The sequence below is a fragment of the Stigmatopora argus genome, chromosome 3, assembly GCF_051989625.1.
Source record: "Stigmatopora argus isolate UIUO_Sarg chromosome 3, RoL_Sarg_1.0, whole genome shotgun sequence".
Lineage (NCBI taxonomy): Eukaryota > Metazoa > Chordata > Actinopteri > Syngnathiformes > Syngnathidae > Stigmatopora > Stigmatopora argus.
In genome coordinates, this window is record NC_135389.1 from 22,991,218 (window position 1) to 23,014,531 (window position 23,314).

Sequence of the window (23,314 nt, forward strand, 5' to 3'; positions counted from 1 at the left end):
AAAACTGAGACTATTTCGGTCAATCATATCTATGGAGCAGAAAGAAAAAAAACATGATAGAAGAAAATGGGGCAATCAAGGACACTGTCACTTTGTCATTTTGGCAAATGTATAATTCATTTCTTATCATCCAATGGTATCAGTTGCTTGCAGCAGAACTAATTAAGTCCTAACAAGCAGGCTTTTTTTTCTTTCTTTTTTTGCGGCGGTTTGAGGTGTCATCTAATTCATTTAGAAATATAAAATACGACACAAAACAGGATTTTTTTTCCCGATTAAATTGTGTATCTAGTCTTATTTACTTATTAAAACTCATAATGTTCATCAGTAGTAATTTACCATTTTATATCATTTTCTATTAAAACACATGATCACGCTTTTTTTTAAAATTGATGTGAAAACAAAAAAATCCAGAGATAGAATTCACTGATCAAATGTCTTATTTTCATTAGGAAGAATCACAACATTAGATTATATTTGATTAGATTACAACATGATTTCATTTGCAGTAGCAATACAGACACAGAAGACATTGTAGACCTAGTTAAACAAACATGAAGTCCACAAGATGGGGACCTTCTGCAGACTAAAATTAAATCTGCAGAATCACTCTTTCATGCATCATAATTAAACCCAAATCAAGCTTTTTTTTTTAAATGTCATTAAAATGCCTCAATCAAATACAATTTAACACTGATAAAATTCTACACTTTGTCTTCCCGAGAAGACACCATAAAACAGTTTAAACAGCTTAAAACAATGGCTAAAAGTAACATTTGTGAGGTACGTCGTGGTTCTTTACAACTGCTGAAATGTGCATTTTCATTTTCAAGCATCGGAAAAGTCAATCAAAATATGTATTTACATAACTCTGGGCGAGCCGTTATCATTTGTCGTCCACCGTCAATGACATTAGCTGCATTTTGTGCATCTTACAGTAATATTTCTTGCTCAAAATAAGTGTTTTTCCCCCCGATACATTCTATACACGTTCCTTCAACCCGTGTTTACATTTTATTACAGTGTTGTGTGATGCAAATAGCGAGAATTGGACCAATCAAATGATTTTCCTGAGAAATTTGGTGTTGAAAGTGATTTTTTTCCCCCTTCAATGTAGATTACCAGACAGACTAATAGTAACCTTAACCTAGTTCTATGGAAACAAACTATTTTCTTTCCTTCTTTGCACCAAATTTTTTCTTCTAATGTGTATTCCTTGAAAAAAAGGGGTTAAAACACTCTTTAAGCGAGGCAAAAAAGCAGTAAAAGAAAAATCTAAAGCTAAAATAAAGATAAAACATTAGGTAGAAGGTTCACTGGTTAAAATAGTTAAAACAAAAAAAAAATCTCCCTTTGTTTTAACCGGTTTCATCCAGTTTAGCAGCACCGGAAATAAACCCGATTCAATACAAGTGAGTGAAAACCATAGCTGTCAACTTATGCGTATTTCCTGTATTTTACACTTTTTTTTTTAGATCATTTCAAATTGCGTACAACTTTTGCACCGGGATTTTCTTAATTATGATTTTTTTTGTGTAAAAGCGATCTGGTTTTACCCATTTGGGCTCTAATCTGGATCGTCTCGGTCACTGGTAGCAGATTAAAACATCATCGTTGACTGCTAATATTGTCATGCTTTAAACATGCAATCCGCCTTTTCACTATATAAATATAGCGTGTCAGCAAGCAATGTACCCAGACAGTCAAAAACATACAGTGACATCTACAGAATCTTTTATTTAGTGCACCGACTGATTGGGCACCACATCCACTTTGGAGAAAATTTGACTTTTAATTGCGCCCTATGTGAGTAAATATGTGGCGCGTTGCTTTTGTACGTTCTTTTTGTTTTTTTATCACTAAGGGGAATTACGATCATTAATAAGGGGAGTGATTGACAGGTATGTAAAACTCATGCATGGATGCTCCCTATCACAGTGTTTCCCAAACTTTTTTGAGCCGCGGTACACTTTTTGCATTGAAAAATATCTCAGTCTGAAAATCTTTAGATTAAAAACTGTCGCCTAATTAATCATTAGTCATTTTCATCAAAGTTTTATCAACAGGAATCCCATAAAGCTCCAAAATGATTCCAAAATGTCATTTGTTCACACTAATGTCACCAAAAGTTGATGTCTACGGACCTTCAACAACTGCTGGTTGAAATGATGCATAAATAAGTCATGTCATGTTTTGAATCACATAATTGTATGACTTAAATCTCATAATATTACGCAACAACAACAAAAATACGTTGGCAAAAGTTGATGTCCTAGAAACCAAACAACTTCCGGTTCATGTTAGAGAAAAATAAGCAACAAAATGACGGTTTCACAATTTGAATCATCTATAACAGGGGTAGGGAACCTATGGCTCGGGAGCCATATGTGGCTCTTTCCATGGGTACATATGGCTCTCCACTAACCTGTGAGGTCAAATATGGAAATCATTGGTGAGAGAGCTGAGTCCCGAACGCACTAACAAGAGCGTCACTGCGGTGTCGAGACTACCTATACCCCTATTTTAATCATAATTTTCAAATCAGAGACTTTTTGTACGTTAAAAGTGATGAAATGACAAAAAAAATAAAAATTACACTTTCATATATTTTTACTTTTCAATTCCGAAAATGGCTCTAAAGAAATAACATTAGAAATATGAATTGTTTATGGCTCTCTCTGTCAAAAAGGTTCCCGACCCCTGATCTATAATTTAACCTTCATTATATTTTGATTTTAATCTTGTAATAGTTCAATTTTAATCTCGCGGCTGAGTGGTTGGGAAACACGGGTGTAATTTGTGAGATGGTAGGCCAGAAATAAGGAAATGTTCTTCATTTGCCAGGTGAAAAGGTGCTGGTTCTCACGACTAAAACTTAAAGGAGTCATACATGTGGGCCCGTGTCCCCAGCCAATCGGCAAACCTCTGGGCGGAGCTCTTCTCCGTGGTCAGGATGCGCGCCGCCTTGCGTAGCTTCTCCTCGTTCCTGTCCAGGTAGCGCAGGCCCTCGGCTCGCAGCAGGTTCAGCTTTTCCTGCCGGTTGTCGTCGATGGAGATGTCCTCGCTCAGGTGAGGGTTGAAGCGGAAGTAGGCGTCGGCCGGCAGGAAGCCATCCAGCATGGCGTGGACCTCTAGAAAGGAACGACAAGGGAGCACTTTGTTAATAATTGTGCATATTGAACCTCAGTCTCAGTCTGCACAAGGTGGACTTCATTTGTGTGGCTCCAGTTTTTTTTAACTAGGTCTACAATGTCTTCTGCTGTGTCTGTGCTTGCTACTGGTCTTACTACTGCAACCAAGGGAATTCAACCAATCTCTCATTTCATGCCATTTCATTTTCTGAACCGCTTTATCCTCATGAGGGTCACAGGGGGTGTTGGAGCCTATTCCAGCACTCCGGGCCAGAGGCGGGGGACACCCTGAATCAGCCAATCACAGCTAGGGGCAATTTAGAGTGTCCGATTAGCCTACCATGCATGTTTTTGGAATGTGGGAGGAAACCGGAGTACCCCGGAGAAAACCCACACAACCCAGGCGAGATCATGCAAACTCCACACATTGAGGACCCACCTGGGATCGAACCCTCGACCCTAGAATTGTGAGACTGATATGCTAACCACTCATCAGCCTGGATTAAGTACTTATTAACCACAAAATATATATATAATAAAAATAAAAAATAATAATAATAAATAAATAAAATAATAAATAATATATAATTTAGAATAATAATAAAAAATATATAATAAAATAAATAAAAAAAATAATAAAATAAAATAATAAAAAATATATAATAAAAATAATAATTAAATAAAATAATAAAAAATATATAATTAAAAAAAAACTATAATAGGGGCCGGGGAGAACATGCAAACTCCTCACAGATGAACATGACCTGGATTTGAACCCAGGACCCCAGAGCTGTGAAGCCAACGCGGTAACCACTCGCACCACCGGGCCGCCCAATTTCCCAAATACGGGATAAAATAAAGTTCAATCAATCAATCTAATCGAAATCTTCTGAACGTGATGGCGACGTAAATTTAAACCAAACATTTGGTTGCGTTTACCTCTGACGGACGACTCTGCCACTTAGAAAACTTCAATTTTAACAGAATTTGACAGTTTGAAATCCGTCCATTTTGGCCACAACGCATTTATCTTGGCAATCAAATATCAAAAACACCATTACATCCGTGAGATTTGCAGCATGCCCTGAGGAGTGCCGACGATCCACAAACATCGTGCGGCAAGCTTGTCAACCCCGCGTCGAATCGAGTGAGGCGGCTGTAATAAACAACACTTAATCTGCTGTTTTCACAAATATTTTTTTTTTTTGAAAAAGCGGATCCGGGGAGAGGCGCTAATCCCAAATACACGCCACCAAGTGTAGAGAAAGAACATCTAGGTCACGCACACAGAAAAAAATTTACACACTGAGGAGGAATCCACACCCATGTGATATAAAAAAATGGGGTGTCGGGTCAAAGGAGGACATAAGGGTCATCGCAAAGTCATTATATTTCAAATTGGTGGTGTCCAAAAACGACACAAAGTTCTTGAAAAAGATCATCTTTCTGTCATTTGCCACACCTGACATGTACGCAAGCTCATACACGCTAGACACAGCGCTTATTATTCACTTTACTGCGGTTCAAAGGATGGGTTGTACTTTACGGATGGCTGTGACGGGCATATTTTTAAAAGAAAATTGGCATTGATTTTGACCCAAATGTGCCAAAACAGGCCGACAAATAGAGGCGCCGCGCAGTCGTGTGCAAACTGGTTTTGTTTTTTTTGCACACAATGTGAGATTCCTCACACGTTTTGTGAGACGTGCTGCAGGTTTATCAATTTGCAGGTGAAAATTGGAGCTTTTCATGGAAGATTCATGAGCTACAACAGCAAATGTCTGTATTAGAATGAGAAAATCACTTCTCACAAACTGAAAGTGAAAATAATCTGGTCAATTCCTTAGAAAATTAGATTAGAATTTGATTTCATCCCGTATTGGGATAAATTTCGTTGGTTGCAGTAGCAAGACAGACACAGAAGACATTGTAGACCTAGTTCAGGGGTGTCAAACCCAGTGTGGTTGGGGGGCCACATTCATGGTGACCAGATCTCATGTAGGCCGGACCATTTTAGATATAATATTTAGATTTTTTTTTATAAATGGATTAAAAGAACTGGATTAAAAACCCGGAATATTCCGTTTTTTTTATAAATCTAAAACAATGTTTATTTGAGATTTTTTTAAATATATTTTTAGATTTTACAAAATGATTTTTGAACGAAAAACACAGAAAAAATGGGCCAGACCATTTTAGATATAATATTTAGATTATTTTTTTATATAAATGGATTAAAAGAACTGGATTAAAAGCCCTGAATATTCAGTTTTTATAGATCTAAAACTATGTTTATTTTAGATTTTTTAAATATATTTTTTGATTTTACAAAATGATTTTTGAATAAAAAACAAAAAAAAATGGATTAAAAAATGACAATGATTGATTTAAAAGGGGGAAAATCAGGAAATTTAATATACATCTATACTCTTCATTTTAATTTAATCCTAAAACAGAAAGTCGGCACTCATGATTTACTTTCCCGGGCCACACAAAATGATGCGGCGGGCCAGATTTGGCCCCCGAGCCGCCACTTTGACACAGGTGACTTAGTTAAAAAAAAAAAGAAAGGTTTCCAAACTGTTGCATTCCACTCGCAATGAAAGTTTGCTGTCAAACTAAACATTCATTGTGTATCTTAAACAAATCCACAATCTAGCCTGAGGTCTGCTAGTTTTGAACGCTAGCACACAATGGAAAATAGTAGCGTTAGAGTAGTATTTTCTGTAGGTTTTAGCGAATGTGACGGTAGCGTGGTAGCTTACCCTCGGTGTCTGTGGCGCTGCTGATGACATTGGTGATTTTGGTTTTGAGACTGGTGTAGGTGCCGCTGCTGGCCTTGCCCGCCGTCTCCAGGCGACCCGTGCCCACGGAAACCACGCAGTCCAGGGGCACGTTGGGCCACAGACACTTGCTCTCGTGGATGGCCAGAGCCGTGGGGTTGTTGATGAGCAGACCTCCATCCTATGCGCACAAATACCATGACAAACAAGATGCTACATGACAACCGGTGCACTTCCAGCACATCATTTCATTTTTTAAAACAATATCTAAATATTATATCGAAAATGTTTCCTCTTGTTCCTTTTATTTTACACTGTGAATAGACACATTTTTCAAAACGCAACACAGTAATCCCTCGAATATCGCGGATTCACTACATCGCGTTTTATTCTCTGGGGGTATTTTTTTTTAATATATATATTTTTTAAATTCATAAAAATGTGAAAATCCACACTTGCTACTAGTACTTAGCACTGAAGAAAAAATATATATATTATATATAATATATATATATAAATATATATATTATATATAATATATATATAAATATATATATTATATATAATATATATATAAATATATATATTATATATATATATATATTTTTTTTTTTCTTCAGTGCTAAGCACTAGTAGCAAGTGTGGATTTTCACATTTTTATGAATTTAAAAAATATATATTAAAAATTGCCCCCAGAGAATAAAACGCGATTATTATATATATATATATATATATATATATATATATATATATATATAAATATATATTATATATATATGTATATATATACATATATATTATATATATATGTATATATATACATATATTATATATATATATATATATATATAAAATTGGGCTGACCCTACTTCGCGGTTTTTCGTTTATCGCGGCCATGTCTGGTCTACATTATCCTTGAAAAACAAGGGATTACTGTATTGACTATTTAGAAACTCAAAAAGAATATTTATTCCAATATGAATGTCCAAAAATGATCTATCGATTATCACGATGGGAAAAGCCGAAAATGAATTCATCGATTCATTTTGAAAGCCTAATTGGAAGACACATCGGATGAAAGCGAAACGACGACAAAAGTGACTTCGGCAGTTTTGATCTACGTGAACAAAATGAAAAAAAAAATCGATGAGGCTCCGGCGCCGTTCCGACAAATGACAAAGCACGCCATGATATAATTGTTTGACTTCTCCGGCTCTCAGCTTCCATCCGCCTGCTTTTGAAATCGAACATCCGCCTAACAGTGCTTTTGCTTTGAATCCATATTCCACCTAGGGCTATTCGGGGGGGATCTGGGGGGGATTGGGGGTGCCACGACTGGGGACACGGTGGGGATTGATGAATAGGCATGAGCCTACGGGACTGCGGGCTTTGCTGCTGGATCAAAAACACGGGGCCAAGTCCTCATTAATGACGCCTGGTTGGGTTAGTAGGGGGGGGCACGGTCGAGGTATATGGGGTGGGGGCTTGTTTACAAGGCTGTGACATTAAATTGCAACTTCATGCTCTTCCAGGAAATAATAATGTCATTTTTTTGCCTCTCAGAGCAGATGTCGCATGGATTCAAAGGACTATCGGGGGAGTTGGTACGTGGCAATTCCCCCTGGGGGCCGCACGGGGTAATGACGGCCGACGGCAAGGCAAAGGTTCAAAGGCTTTTGGAGGTCGAAAGTGGTACTGCAAGTGAATCGAGAGTCCCGTTTAGAACAACACCACGTGCTGACATGTACCGTATTTTCTCAGATATTAGTCGTCTCTGCGTATAAGCCGTAGCCTTGAAATTGCCTTAAAATGGTTGAATTTGAGAATTTCCCTCGTATAAGCCGCCCCCTGATTGACAATTTTCACCTCCATTTTCATGGTTTTAATAGGGAGTACGAATGGGTTACTTTGAAGGGAAAATCTTGAAAAAGAATCATCGCATGTGGTATTTCTGATATACTGAATAAATTAATTGCACATTCCAAAAGGGTGTTTCCTGCACGTAGACAAATTCAAAAGGAAGTCATGTGAGCAGTACAACCAGGAAGTGTGTCCGTAGTGGGCTAGTTTGTGATCCAAAGGTAAGATGGCGGCGCCCTGAGCGAGCAATGGCAGACAAGTGAGTTTTTTCACATTTTACGCAAGATATGGTTTGTTTTTTTCTTGAATTTCCTTCATAGACGTCAAAATTAATTTTGATTTGTGTTTTATTTGTTAATCTTTTCTCTATTTTGAAATAAATGACCATATCGGTCGCATTGTCTTGTGTTATTTCGTCTTTTTTTCACCATGCAGTTTCGTGCATGTCAAGTCTGATTTATGCGAATATAAGCCGTACCCTCGATTCGGTCATCCATTTTTTTGAGTGACAAATATGACGTATATGCCAGAAAATATGGTAAGCGGTAAAAGTGAAAGAACTGCTTGGGCAAAGATGCGCCATTTGGGATGCTGGCACATTTAGACATTAATCCCAAACGAGGGAAGAAGTATTGGAAGACGCAGAAAAGCCAAAGAGAAACTCAGCACTTTTTCTTATCTCTTGCTCCACTGTGTGTGCATTTTCAAACTCACTGACTTTAACTGTGAGGCTCTCGTTATGGCTTCTCTCTTTCCACACTTTGTCCAAGGACAGTTAGCCTATTAAAGACAAGATTCTCCCCGTGAGCCCCAATTGGACGACACGCCATTCGCTCGCCCAGCTGTGTCGTTCGTTGGCTTTTAATTAAGAACGTTTCTTCCGACCTTTCGAGGCTTGGTGGTTATTTTTCACGGTCATGGTTCGCGGGCCGCTTTAACTTGATTTCACGTGGGCCGGACCATTTTAGATATAATATTTAGATTTTGTTTATACATGGATTAAAACAACTGGATTAAAAGCCCTGAATATTCTGTTTTTTTATAGATCTAAAACAATGTTTATTTTAGCTTTTTTAAAATATATTTTTAGATTTTACAAAATGATTTTTGAACTAAACACACAGAAAAAATTGATTAAAAATGACAATGATTGATTTAAAAGGGGGAAAATCAGGAAATTTAATATACATCTATACCAAGGGTTTAATTACTATTTTCAAATGTTATTCCCTGAGAGCCATACTCACAATGTAAAAGTCAAAATACATGAAAATGTGCCAATTTTTTAGTCATTTTACCACTTTTAAAGTACAAAAAGTCTTTGAATTTTTTTGACAACATTGTTACGCTGTTGCTAATCAATGAATATCAATGAGTAACAATGAGAGAATAGATGCAAAAGACTCTAATGAAAAAAAAAGTCAATGCCACAGTGCCGATGTAACGTTCCTATTGGTGCATTCGGGACTCGGCTCTCTCACCACCGGTTTCCATATTTTAGCTCAGAGCCATATGCAACCATCAAAAGAGCCACATGTGGCTCCCGAGCCATAGGTTCCCTACCCCTGGTCTAGACAGAAACGCGACCGTTTCTGGGATTTTTGGACCTGAACAGGTATAATTTAGCAACAAATAAATCCAATAAGTCAAGGTTCGTAACCCCTTTTGTGAAGTCCCTGAGTCAAGAAATGCAAGCGCCACTCGGGGAATCAATAAAACAAAAGTCTACGCCGCTAAAACGCATCTGGCGTGGCGTTCAAATCGCATCTGTCGTCATTCCAAATCGCCTCGGGCGATCTTGTCGAAGCTGAACCGTGACACGCTTTTAATAGCGGCCTTTGCTAACACGACAATCGCTCATCCGACAAGGAAGCGTCAAGAAGTCCCGATGGCGTCGCCATGCCCAATCGGATGAATATTCAATTCCTCAACGAATAGAATTACGCCGGCGGCGGAATCTCGTTATCGAAATCGGACCCCTTCGTGGCGAAAACGGCATTTATCGTGCGTTTTTATTAAGTAAATCATCGCTCCGTTGGACCGCAGAAGACGGCGAGACAGCGTGAAGCTCCTTCCGATTAGCAAAAAAAAAGACAAGTGCGACAATGTCGTCAGTGTTGGAAGCGCCGTTTCAAAAATGTCAGTCAATCCGGGTCAAGGGGTCTTCACGGCAAATGATCTGATGACACTGAAGCTTTCTCTGCCTTCCCTTTTGGATCTCACGGGGTCCGAAAGGTCAGCGTGGGGTTCGACCCAGCCCCACCCCGACTGACAAAAGACTGGACCAGACTGATCTGGGGGTGATGGACATTGAGAGCATTTAAGATTGACTGTCCTTTCCCAGCCAAATGAAGGACCACACAGTCCGTATCCCAGCAATCCCACGGCTAGACGATTATAAACTGCAATGAATCAGCACCGGCCGGCGTGCTAGCGCTACAACTCGATTCCCTAGAGGTGTTACGTCCAAATTAGTGGACTTTACACCACTAAACATCACTTTGATTTCCACTGTCTCCTGGGCAATTTCACTCCAATTGCCAGGCGGAAGACGTACGTGCATATTAATACTGTTAGGAGTAGCCTGCCTTTGTTTTTCCGGTACACGGTCGATTGGTCGCCGGTCTTTTGGTCCCCGATCTTTTTGTCGCCGGTCTTTTGGTCGCCCATAAGGTAAGTGATAATTACCATTTAAATGGTTGCTGAAATTCCCTAAATACAAACTGCGAATGACTATTTAGTCATACTTAATGCCCTAGTCATTATTAGGCTAAAGAAAAGCTCCAAATTTACCAGACTTTGATTGTTTTTTGTCATCCAAGTTCATTTAAGTTTGTTGATGTTATGTTACGAGCGCGTTACCGTGAAAAAAGTCAAGGACCGCCCCTCGTCATTCCCCGGAGACCGTCACGTCTATTGCGTAACTTCTCAAATCGTGCATTTCTTTGTCATTCGCTGCCAGGAAGCCTTTAACTTTTTCTCTGGCTTTGAGACAAATTGGACAAATAGCCTTTCTGCTCCAAAATGCCAATGCTTACAGTTCTAAAAATCCTCCCAGTGATTCCCTGCCAGCAGAAGAAATCCAACATTTCTAGGAGCATCAGACGAAACGTTGCCTCATCTCTTCAGGCGCATTTTTGGACAACCCTTTCCACGCTAACAAAAGGCTAATTGTCGTCTCCTGAATGAAGTGGACGACTTTTGTGGATGTGGGTTGAAAACTGTGAGATGACTCCCTTGTCAGATGGGAACGATGACATCAGAAAGATGGCACGTCGCGCTCGCATTTCATTGGCATACATTCCGACCGGTGGGCGTTTTGCGCCCGAAACTTGACTTTGGGTTTGTCAGAGTACAAAATTCATGATGTGGTGACATTTATACGCCGCTATTTCCTATTTGGGCGACTTTACCGGGTAATGCAGATCCCCCCAGTTTTCCACGGGATGTTTCCGGAGTCAGCCATTTAAATACCATGACAGTCTACTAAAGTGAACTTGAAAAAACTGGAATGTTTTGACTGTCCTCACCCAAAAAAATGCTGTGTTCTAACCATTCTTTTCCATTTGTGCTCCAGAAGTCACCATTTTATGGGGCAAGCAGTAGATTTGTACATTTTGCTGTGTCAGTGTGGCACTTAAGCTGCACAAAAGTCGACAGGAAAAGACTGCAGAGGATGATATACACAGCCCAAAAGATCATCAATTGCCCCTACCTACCCTGTCCAGCTTCTACAGTCTAGTTTGCCTTGTTCTCCCTGGGCCTGCGTGGGTTTCTTCCGGGGACTCCGATATCCTCCCACATACGGGATGAAATAAAGTTCTAACCCAAGGGTGTCAAACTTGGGTTGGTTCGCGGGCCGCATTAACGCCAACGCCATTTCATGTGGGCCGGACCATTTTAGATCTAATATCTAGATATATATATTTTTAATTGGATTAAATGAACTGGATCAAAAGCCCTAAATAGTCCGTTTTTATAGATCTAAAGCAATGTTTATTTTAGCTTTTTTTTTTCTTAGTATTGGAAAATGTCTTTTAATCATGTTTTTTATTTCAAATGGAAACAAAATATTTTTTTAAAGTGGAAAACGGAAAATATTTGTATATTTATTTTTAGATTTTACAAAATGCTTTTTGAACTAAAAACACAAAAGAAAAAAATTGGATTGAAAATATTGCAATGATTGATTATAAAAAGGGGAAAATCAGGAAATGTAATATACATCTATATAATCTTCATTTGAATTTGATCCTAAAACAGAAAGTCGGCATTCATCATTTACTTTCCCGGGCCGCACAAAATGATGCAGCGGGCCAGATTTGGCCCCCGGGCCGCCACTTTGACACCAGTGTTCTAACTTAACGCGGTACAGAAAATGAATGAACGGTGTGTTGTCATCACGCCACTATTTTTTACTCGTTTCACCTACACAACTCAATTCAGAAGCACCAGAAATATTCCCGTTGATGTATTGAAATATTTCATGGAGTGCGCCGAACATCTGTTCCCTGAAAGTCGAGCCAAGGAGACGCTGACGTCTCCGCCCGACGCCATCAAAATCAAAAGACATCAAACGGATGGAGCAGCACAACAGTCTCCCGTTAGCGCAACGTTCCGGCTTTACTAAGGTGTCTTACTCATGCACTTTTCGCTTCTCTGACTAAGCAATTACCCCGCAGAGTGGCATTATGTATATCGATCCGTTAAACCAGGGGTGTCAAACATACGGCCCGCGGGCCGGAACCGGCCCCCAAGGAGGTTCGATCAGGCCCGCAGGATAATTTGAAAGTGGAAAAAAATGCATAAAAGACATGGAATTAATATTTTTAATTCGCTGCAATTCATGGATTATCCGCTAAGGGGCGCACTCTTTCCATCAGAGTAGAAGACAAGCCGCATCACTGAGACAGACACTTTCTTCATTACACATTTCAAATCACTCTCCTTAGTTTGTAAGGTGCACGCAGGGATTACATTTAGATTTTATATGCGTATGTGTAAGTGGTTTAAAAATTCCTTTCTTTAAAAGTCTCATTTAATCTTAAAGTGCATTACTATATTTTTCAGTACCAATTAAAGTTTTGTGCCTTTGTACAATCAGTGGGATCAGTTGCAATGCATATTTGTGAATGATAAAAGTCAATTGCACATTTGTCTAAGGAAATATGAGGTGTTTCATGAAATGTTTTGTAAAAGGATAGTTCATTCCATTTCAATATTTTCCTAATGTTCTTGTGCTTCTTTACACCAAAACAAAGGAAAGACATGATATTTTGGTTATTTATAGCAGAGCATGGTGTCATTTTAATGGTCCGGCCCACTTGACATCTCCCTAGGCCGTATGTGGCCCACCATGCCAAATGAGTTTGACACCCCTGCGTTAAACGGTAACAGGAATACAAGTGCAGATCTGCAACACCCAAGAAAAACAAAGCCGTTCCTCTCCGAGGCGGACGACGCTCGCCTCCATCAAACTAGGCGGCGAAGCGTGAAGCGTGTTTGCGGACTGACCTGATGGAGGTCACTCCCCAGGGGGAACTCCTGGAAGTACCCGGGCGCCGCCGAGGTGGCTCGGATGGCCTGCCAGAGCTGGTGCTGACAGCCCCCGAGGTAGTGGGAACGCACCCCCGGCAGCAGGTTGTAATTCCTGAACACGTAGGCCTTCAGGGGGGTGCCTCGGTTTACGATTGCGCTCACTGCAGCCACCTGGTGGAGAGGAGCGGAATAATCCACAAGGAAAAGGTTTAAAAAAAATTGCCGCATGTAAGAATAAATGAAAGCTCATTTCAATGTACGACACGGTTTAATAAGGATTTCTCCAATTTGTTAAGAACGACAAGAACTCACTTTTGGACAATCCGGGTTTCTGGAAGTCTCGACAAGGAGGTGGGAACCCATTTTCTCTCTGTAACAGGAGGGGGTGAAAAAAACACTTTTTGGGTATATCGGCATCAATTTTATCATGTGTTATGTCCAGCAAAATAAACAAAATTATGAGCATTATACAAATGCAGTAGAATTTCCAACTTATACTTCCTCCATGCGTAGTTTTACTTTAAAAATCCTCCAGAAGAAATCATTCCAAAACTCTCGAGTGTAAAAGTGGGTCACCTGTGATTAAAGTTCCAAAATTATTTCATAAAGTATAACCTCAAAGGCATTCAAAAAGGCATTTATATGCAAATGAGGGACTCGAGATACGAAAAAGATCCAAGTTACAAAATCCCCCAAAAATGGTAGAACAAGCTCTTGCCGACAATTATTATTATAATATAATATTACTTTTCCCATAATAATGGCAGCGTTTCACGTTTTATTCATTTTAAGACATTCATAAATCATTTCCTTATAATTTTCTCGCATTTTTGTGTGTTTCCTCACATTTTTCATACAAAATTGTGACACATTGACCCATTTTAAAGGGGTTTAGTTGGTAGTTTTGTGAGGACGGTGGAAAGAATGAGAGCATTTACATATAAAGTACACTTCTACTTACGAAAATGTCAAGTTAGGAAAAAAAATCTGGAACCAATTCATTTGGTAAGTAGAGGTACGACCGTACAGTCAAATTGCTAAAGGGTGACCACAATGATCCCATAGCTCCTCCCATCAAGACGGACGGCGCGCACTAACTTGAGCATGGCCTCCCAAGCTTCGCTGTCGTAGAAGGCGTGGCTCCAGCCCATCTTCACCGTGCCAACGATGACATTCTGCTTGAAAACGTCCGAGCCCAGCTTGCGGTAAAGATCGTCACAGTCGCCCGGCGGGAGCTGGAAAATTCCCAGCATGAACCCCAGGATTGCACCTTCCATGAAAAAGCAGATAAGAACAATTAATTATTCCACCTTCTGATCATGTGTGGACGTATACATTGCACTGAAATTTGTTTGTGATTTAAAAAAAAACAAAAAATAAATAAAGAGCAGCTGTGAGCCAGATGGATATTTGGAACTCATGCAGGCTTGTGTTGGTGATTAGAGGCCAATCTGGAGGATAAATTGAATATTAAAAATGCTGCTGCTCCGGCAAATAAGATGAACTCAAGAGAATGAAGTGTACGGGTTGTTTATAGCAGATGTTTTTGAGCTGCGGCACTTTTTTTGCATTGAAAAAATCTCAATCTGAAAATCTTTTCATTTAAAACTATGATGCTTATATTAACAATAGTCATTCTCATCAAAGTTTTATCAGCAGGAATCCCATAAAGCTCCAAAATGATTCCAAAAAGTCATTTGTTCACACTAATGTCACCAAAAGTGGATGTCTGCGGACCTTGAACAACTTCCGGTTGAAGTGATGCAAAAAATAAGTCATGTTATGATTTTAATCGCATCATTTTATGACTTTTCTCCAAATATGACTTAAATCTCACAGGTTTACTAAAAAAAAATATGCTCATGCATACTTTGCATCGCCCTAGATGATGCCCTAGAAATTAAACAAAAAGAAAATAAGCAACAAAATGACTGTTACACAATTTGAATCTTAAAATGTAGCATTTAAGGTTCATCATGTTTTGATTTTAACCTTGTTATAGTTCAATTTTAATCTCGTTATATATTCACATAATATATTCTGCTTGTTTACAGCACCCCTTCGTGGTCGTATTTAAATTGCCATGTTATTTGGGACAACAACATTGGCCCACAAATAGAACGCACCTGTGCTGACGCCACAAATGTAATCGAAGAGTTTGTGAATGGGTTTGCCAGTCAAACATTCCAACTTGTGCAAAGTCTGAAGGGCAAGAACTCCCCTGGAAAGTACAATAATAGAGAGGAGGGGGGGTTGAAAAAGTCATTACAAATGCACATAAACAGTGTCAAGCTGTACTGTAAAGATAACAATGTACAGTTTAAAGCCACAGTATATATATATATAGGCTATATATATATATATATATATATATATATATATATATATATATATATATATATATATATATATTTATATATATATATATATATATATATATATATATATATATATAGCCTATTTTATAAAGGAAGATATTACTTCACTGTTTATTAAAATATATAAGGGAAAAAAGGACGTGACAAGCTGTACTTTAAAGATAACAACAACAAAAATACTGTTTAAAGCAACAGTGTATCTATTTAGTATATTTTATACAGGAGGATATTAATTCAATATCACTGTTTATTAATACATGGAGGGGGATAAAAGGATGTAACAAGCTGTATTGTAAATATAACAAAAAGACACTAGTTTAAAGCGGCATTTTATATATATATATATATATATATATATATATATATATATATATACATACATACACATATATATACACATACATATACACACATATATATATATATATGTGTATATGTATGTGTGTATATATATATATATATATATATATATATATATATATACACACACACACATATACACATATATATGCATATATACATATAAATACACGTATATAGATGTACATATATATACACATACATATATATACACATATACATAAATATACATATACATACATATACAATTACATATACATATAAATATACACACACATTTACATATATATATATGCATATATACATATACATACACGTATAGATATACATAAATATACATATATATATACACATATACATACATATAGCCTATTCTATATAGGAGGATATTAGTTCAATATCACTGTTTATTAAGTAGGTGTATATAAAATAAGAGTTCATGAAATAACCCAAGTTAAAATGTCTAGAAGTAAATGTTTTCCTAAATAAAAGAAGAGTAAAAGTTGACTTACCTTAAGCCTCCGCCATCTATTGACAGAATGCGTATGCCGCGGCCTTTGACGGGCTTGTGGTAACCCACCAGAGCCAGAGCTTCTCGGACCGCTTCCCTCAGTCCGGGGTCGCTGGCTTGTTGCAGACGCAGCAGACACGGGATCACCTTTTCCTGGACAGCGAGCGCAACACGGAAAACATATCGGGTGATTATTTGTTGGTGGGAGAGCAAACACGCTCCAACAGTCACCTTGACTGCAATCCCACAAGTCTCGGGAAATTCCAGCAGATGGTAGCTGAGGTCCTCCACTCGACTGATGTAGACCCTGACGTCAGTGGCCCTGCGGAGGGCTTGCACCAGCGCCCGGGTCCGGTTGTCCACGCTCACCCTGGCGATGATCTGGAAGATGGAAAAATGCCAATCATATTTAGAAAATAGAAGAAAGAGCCCCTCAATTTCAAATTTGGAAAATTGTCATTGGAATAGATGTGGGGCCCAAAATAAGCCTATTTCATGTGTGTATAGTACATTTGTTGTTACAGTAATCCCTCGAATATCACGGCTTCAACTGTCGCGGCTTCACTATATCACAGATTTTTTTCTGGGTGATTTTTTTTTAATTACATTTTTTTTCTTAAGTTCATAAAAATCGACGCTGAAACTCGCAAGCAGAAGCCACGCCCCTGTCCTCCGCTTGCTACTAGAACTCAGCACTGAAGTAAAAAAACAATAAAAATAATATATATTTTTTTAAGTTCATAAAAATGTAAGGACTCAGCACTGAAGTAAATATATATATATAGATTTATTTATTTAATAGGGGTGACCTACTTCGTGGTTTTTCGTTTATCGTGGCCATGTCTGGTCTACAAAGACCGCAATAAATGAGGGATTACTGTATTTGTGCACTTCCCTACTTATGTCATTGACTACTTATTTATTGATTTTTCAATTTATTTGTTTGTTGTTATTTGTCGTACGAGTCGTACGGTGTTTGTAAGGTTTTTGGGGGGTTTGTAAGGGGAATCATAATCATTTATAAGGGCAGTTATCGGCAGAGGTTGACAGGTATGCATATAGTCGTGAAAATACATGCGTGTTTTTTGTAAAGCGTCATACAGCGACATCTACAGAATCTTGAATTGAGTGCACCGACTGATTGGGCACCCCGTCCACTTTGGAGAAAATTTGAGACTTTTACCTGCGTCCTATGTGAGTACATATGTGTTTTTTTAATCACTTAATAAGGGAAATTGCAATAATTAATAAGGGAATCAGGTGGACAGGTATGCTAGTAGCACATACCTTTTCCCTTTGGACCAGAAGTTTCTTGGCTTTCTCTTCTACCGCTTTCTGCTCTTTGCTGACAGATGCCTCAATTTGCTTCACCGCAGAATTCTCCGTCTTCACCACATCATCGCTGGCGCTTTTGCTCTCACCCGTCCTGAACTTGGGGACCAGGGGAGCAATGTAGCTCCCCACAAAAGCTTGCACCGTGGGAGCCGAGTAGGACAAGTAATGGCTGATGCCTTTCTTGGGGGATGCGGGAAGAGCTTCTAACTTATTATCCAGCGGGTTACTCGTTTGTAGCGCCCGAGAAGCGTCATCTCGGCTCTCCGCGTCCGTTTTATGCGTACTGCTGCCAAAATAGGAATTGATATGATGGGCGAGGTAATTGTAGGTTTCGTCCAGGTTGACGGAAAATTTGCTCGGGTGGAAAAGGGCGTCGGAAGGAAGATTCTCGCTCTCCGCCGATGACTCGTCGGGCTTGTCCGGCTCGACGGTTGAGGTGACACGACCCCGTTTTTCCTTCTGAACTCCCCCTACGGTCACCACCGTGGGAGCGATGCTAGCTTGTGAGGTGTCATCAGGTGGAGGAGATGAAGTCGTGGTGGCGCTTGAAGAGCAAGGTGATGCATTTAAGGGATGCTCGGAAGAAACGGGAGTGATTTCCACAACTTTTGACTCCGGTGTCGACGGCGCGTTTTTTCCAAACGCGTTAGTCTTGAGGCGGGAAAATTTGGAGAGAAGGTCCGTTCGCGTCACCGCTTTGGAAACGGTGTCCAATGTGTTTTTTACCCGAGACATGTGTTGGCTGATTCCCGTAGACCAGCGCGATGCCGACGTGTTCAAACGTAGGCCACCCGTGTGGAGTTTCTGCCTGGCGATCTGGTTCGTTCTGTAAAGCCAGGCTTTCTGAGCATGGAGCCGCGGGTGGAGGGCGTGTTTCCGGCTGAGGTGGCCCGAATTGATGTGGCGAGGGTTCTGGACATTGAATGAAGAGGGTCGCGTACCTGAGAAGGAAAAAGGTGAGGGTGTGTATTTGCGAGAACGCCATGGGTAAGGCGTTCTGTTTCGTTTCAGCCAGAAACTGAGACACCATTTATGACTCATCCTTTCCCGTGCCAAGTGTTCATTTCATCCAATGAAATTTTAGCTCTACACTCCTTTCCATTAGACCCTGGTGAGGAACAACAAAAAAATGGGAGGGACTTAAACAACAAGACAATGGTAATGGTTAACCTAGGGGGAAAAAAAATCACGTGAATGACAAACAATCGTTACATCCATATAAATAATATGATAATTGAACTAAGATTGGAAATAAGAACAAATTCATTCAGAAAAATGGAAAAAAATGGCTATGGAATGGTTAGAGTGAGATGGACCCTGCCGCTAGCTAACCGGACCAACAAACGAAATCAAAACAATGCAAAACATACCACAGCGCTTATATCGTCGTCTCAAGGTGGCCGGCAATGTTTAAAGTTCACTTTATCGAGCACCACCCAACCATAGCCTCGAAAATGACAAAAGTGCGGTCAATGAGTCGCGAGCTGACGCCTGATTTCCAGTGATATGACGTCGACCCGAAAAGAAAAACAACAAACACGTGACATGTGATGAAGCGTGCTATTGGTTGGTTAGCCGTTGACCCCCTAAAATTGGAAACGTGGATTGGCTGGATTTCTCCCCCGGAAACTACGAACACAACTGTAGTCATAATTCAAGCACATTTGTCGGGGTTAGACTTTGTTGTTATTAGGGAAAAAGGCAACCGAATATTTATATTAGTGTACAAACACATACCAAAGATATATTAAATATAGTATTCGCTAAAAAAAGTAAAGCAATGTCTTAATGTCAATTTAAAAATATATATCGAATTGAGATTGGCGTAAAACAGTAAACACATCTTTCAATATTCAATAAGTGATATATGCTATTTTTAATAAATAGATAAAACACAAAATGGTTATTTCAGGACACGCAAAAAGTGCATTGCGGTAAAAAAAGAAGTCAAATCCCTACTCCATACCAGTTGGTGGCGATACTGTGTAAATACGTTGTATGCCAGACGCCATTCAATCACCATTAAAAGTAAACGAAAATATCCTTGTAATGTAGCAACCGAAGAAGAAATGCAACCATGGGTACGGAGCCTTCTCCTGTCACTCCCATTTGACGCTACATCATCACTTTTATCATAAAATAGTGAACAGAGCTCTTTCCGAGCACTTATTAGCATCGTCATGTTTAGCGTCGGTGGGAAATTAACTGCACTTTAGAAGCTCGGCTACCACTTGCGCCCATTAAAGGTGAGAAGGAGACGTCACGTGTAAACCACGTAGGAGTCGACGTAATTCATCGCGAGTCACAAGTTATGTCTATAATTTCCAGTTAAAACACTCGACTTATTGTTTATGTGTTTTGTGTGCAGGGCAGGTGAGCCATGGCTAATGCTCAATCTGCTTTAAAGATGGCCGTGTGCCTCCTGGTGATAGCAGAGTTGCTTCTGGCCGAGAAGGACTACTACGACATATTGGGAGTGCCCAAAGACGCCAGTGAGCGTCAGATTAAAAAAGCTTTTCACAGGCTTGCCATGAGGTTCCATCCCGATAAGAACAACCACCCCGACGCTGAAGTGACATTTAGGGAAATTGCTGAAGGTACAAGTGGATCCGATTCATGCTTTCACTACCACTACTATCACTTTGACGTTTTTCTAATGGTATTTTAAGAGCGTTGCGAACAGGCTTGCTTTGATTTGAGGACCGAAATGTATTGTTTTGAAGGAGGATATTGACATCGTGTAGAGCACAGGTGTCAAAGTGCCGGCCCGGGGGCCAAATCTGGCCCGCCGCCTCATTTTGTGCAGCCCGAGAAAGTAAATCATGAGTGCTGACTTTCTGTTTTAGGATCAAATTCAAATAATTATAGATGTACATTACATTTACTGATTTTCCCCTTTATAAAATCAATCATTGCAATTTTTTAATCCATTTTTTTGTGTGTTTTTAGTTTAAATATACAAATATTTTCCGTTTTCCACTTTAAAAAAATATTTTGTTTCCATTTGAAATGAAAAACATGATTAAAAGACATTTTCCAATACTAAGAAAAAAAAAGCTTAAATAAACATTGCTTTAGATCTATAAAAACGGACTATATAGATCAAATTCAAATAATTATAGATGTACATTACATTTCCTGATTTTCCCCTTTATAAAATCAATCATTGCAATTGTTTTAATACTTTTTTTTTCTTTTGTGTTTTTAGTTCAAAAAGCAATTTGTAAAATCTAAAAATAAATATACAAATATTTTCCGTTTTCCACTTATAAAAAACATGATTAAAAGACATTTCCATTACTAAGAAAAAAAAGCTCAAATTAGCATTGTTTTAGATCTATAAAAACTGACTATTTAGGGCTTTTGATCCAGTTCTTTTAATCCAATTTAGAAAAATCAAAAAAAAATCTAGATATTAGATCTAAAACATTGACGTCAATGTGGCCTGCGAACCAACCCGAGTTTGACACCCTTGGCATAGACAATACAGTTGAATTGTCAATTTTTGTGGAGATATTTGTTGCCGATGCAAATTTATTTTTAATAGAAATCTTGCTGAAAAGAAGCAAATTAATCTATTGCATTGAATTATGTGAACGTGAGTATTTTTGCAAACATATTTTTTCATTAAAACTCCTTATGAATGAATAGTCAACCTCCACTACAGTCAAAATAAAGTAAAAAAACAAATTTAGAAAAACCTGTTTATCAGTGCTTGTTATGATTCTGAAGAATACCGAACAATTATTTGATACGCACAACACAAACGAAATCTGTACGTCTGCAATAATTGATATAATAATTTTTATTTCATTGCAGCTTACGAAACATTATCTGACACAACGAGAAGACGCGAGTACGAGCGAGATGGCGCTTCTTATTTCACAGGTGGGAGGCAAAAACGAGCAAATGTGCACCAACCTTTCAGCTTCAAGTTTGAGGACATCTTGAAGGACTTTGACGCGTACGGCCACAACAGCAGACACGCTCGACGCAGGCAACATTCGGAAAGAGAATCCCATGGCCGACACGGAAGGCAATTTCAAGGTTCGGCCGTCTTTGGAGATGTGTTTGACAAGGTGGAGAAGATGTTTGCCTTCCACCGGCACCCCGCGCACACGCAAGGTGTCTTCGGCACGGCCTCCAAACAGCACTGTAGAACAGTGACGCAACGTAGAGGGAATATGGTTACCACTTACACAGACTGCACTGCGTCCTAGATCAGACATGGGCAAACTACGGCTTTTTAATCCGGCCCGCCGACGTTGTCCAAATGATAGTAAAAATCAATGACCTCTTTCATTTCCCTGCAATACCCCCGTTTCCCTGATAGGTAGCGCACTAGTCTAGTAAAAGTATGTAAATGTATGTGGGAGTTCAAACAGGAGATGAGTTTGTTATTGGAGCTCCTTGAGAATACTGACACATTTGTGAACATTTCACTTTTACTGTGGACATCGTGACACACATGAATGAGCTGAATGTGAAGCAACAAGAGAAAAAACAGTTTGTGCATGAAATGCAAGCAAACCTTCCACCTTCAAAACCAAGCTGGTTTTATTTTTCAAGCAAATATCAGACTAGTCATTTGCTCATTTCCCCACACTGGTTGCGTTAAAAGAGGCCCCCGCATGTGAAAAAATACAGCTGGTGTCATATCCTTTCTCACAAGACCCGGAAATGGTTCCACAAGAGTTGCAGTTGGAACTGATTGATCTCCAATGTGACAAGTTCAACTCCCTGAAAGTCTCTGAGTTTTAGGCTTCATTAAGTGCAGCCAAATTTCCAAACATCCAGAAGATGGCACAGAGGATTCTGGTGTTATTTGGCTCTAAATATGTGTGAACAGACCTTTAGTCTGATGAAAACCAAGAAAGCACCCCATAAATCCCAGATGAGTGATGAGTATGTTCATACTTTAGTCCTTTTTTCTGTTTCTGTTTCATATTTACTGTTAACGGATACAGTTTTTTTATATGTATCGTATCTTGTGCTGACCCGGCCCGTCTGTCAAATGTTTAAAGTCAATGTGGGCCCCGGGCCGAAAAGTTTGCCCAACCCTGTCCTAGATGCAATATAAACTGTACTGGTAGAGAATAGATTTATTTTTTATTTTTTAATGAACTGAAAAGATACATTTGTATACTCAGAGGTGGAAAGTTTCCGCCAAAGTTTCAGGTAAAGGTGGCGTTTGCAGTGATAAAATTTGCAATCAAAAGTTGAATGTAACTTAGACAAAGCTTTATTTGACAAACCCTTATAAAATTGTTAAATAAGTCATGTATGAAGTAGTGCAAACTTTCTTTTAGATAACTTAAAGGAAGAGTTTTGTCATTACTCAAACTTTTGAATTTGGTCACAACTGATTTTTTGGACATTTGTACACATTGAAAATAACAAGTGAGTATAGATGATTTT

The 23,314-nt window shown here is 39.0% G+C and overlaps 2 protein-coding genes across 4 annotated transcripts; one reads left to right on the forward strand and one right to left on the reverse strand.

The window, feature by feature from the left end:
• Window positions 1-422: 422 nt before the first annotated feature.
• On the reverse strand, window positions 423-19,418 carry LOC144071520 (calcium-independent phospholipase A2-gamma). 3 transcript variants are annotated; one of them, XM_077596710.1, is made up of 11 exons: window positions 19,363-19,418; window positions 19,267-19,332; window positions 17,849-19,004; window positions 16,793-16,942; window positions 16,563-16,714; window positions 15,439-15,533; window positions 14,411-14,582; window positions 13,625-13,682; window positions 13,289-13,483; window positions 5,897-6,095; window positions 423-3,131 (listed from the first exon to the last, which is right to left on the reverse strand). In XM_077596710.1, the coding sequence occupies exons 3-11, from the start codon at window positions 18,935-18,937 to the stop codon at window positions 2,869-2,871; spliced, it is 2,373 nt and encodes a 790-aa protein (XP_077452836.1). In that variant the 5' UTR covers window positions 18,938-19,004; window positions 19,267-19,332; window positions 19,363-19,418; the 3' UTR covers window positions 423-2,868. The 3 variants fall into 3 exon arrangements, with proteins under 3 accessions (XP_077452836.1, XP_077452838.1, XP_077452837.1); XM_077596712.1 differs by lacking the exon at window positions 19,363-19,418 and having other exon boundaries at window positions 17,849-18,837; window positions 19,267-19,333; XM_077596711.1 differs by lacking the exons at window positions 19,267-19,332; window positions 19,363-19,418 and having other exon boundaries at window positions 17,849-19,251.
• Window positions 19,419-19,958: 540 nt separating this feature from the next.
• On the forward strand, window positions 19,959-22,832 carry dnajb9a (DnaJ heat shock protein family (Hsp40) member B9a). The gene is made up of 4 exons (XM_077596375.1): window positions 19,959-20,142; window positions 20,265-20,493; window positions 21,716-22,132; window positions 22,213-22,832. Exons 2-3 carry the CDS (start codon window positions 20,277-20,279, stop codon window positions 22,114-22,116), a joined length of 618 nt encoding a protein of 205 aa, XP_077452501.1. The 5' UTR covers window positions 19,959-20,142; window positions 20,265-20,276; the 3' UTR covers window positions 22,117-22,132; window positions 22,213-22,832.
• The last annotated feature ends 482 nt before the right edge of the window (window positions 22,833-23,314 follow it).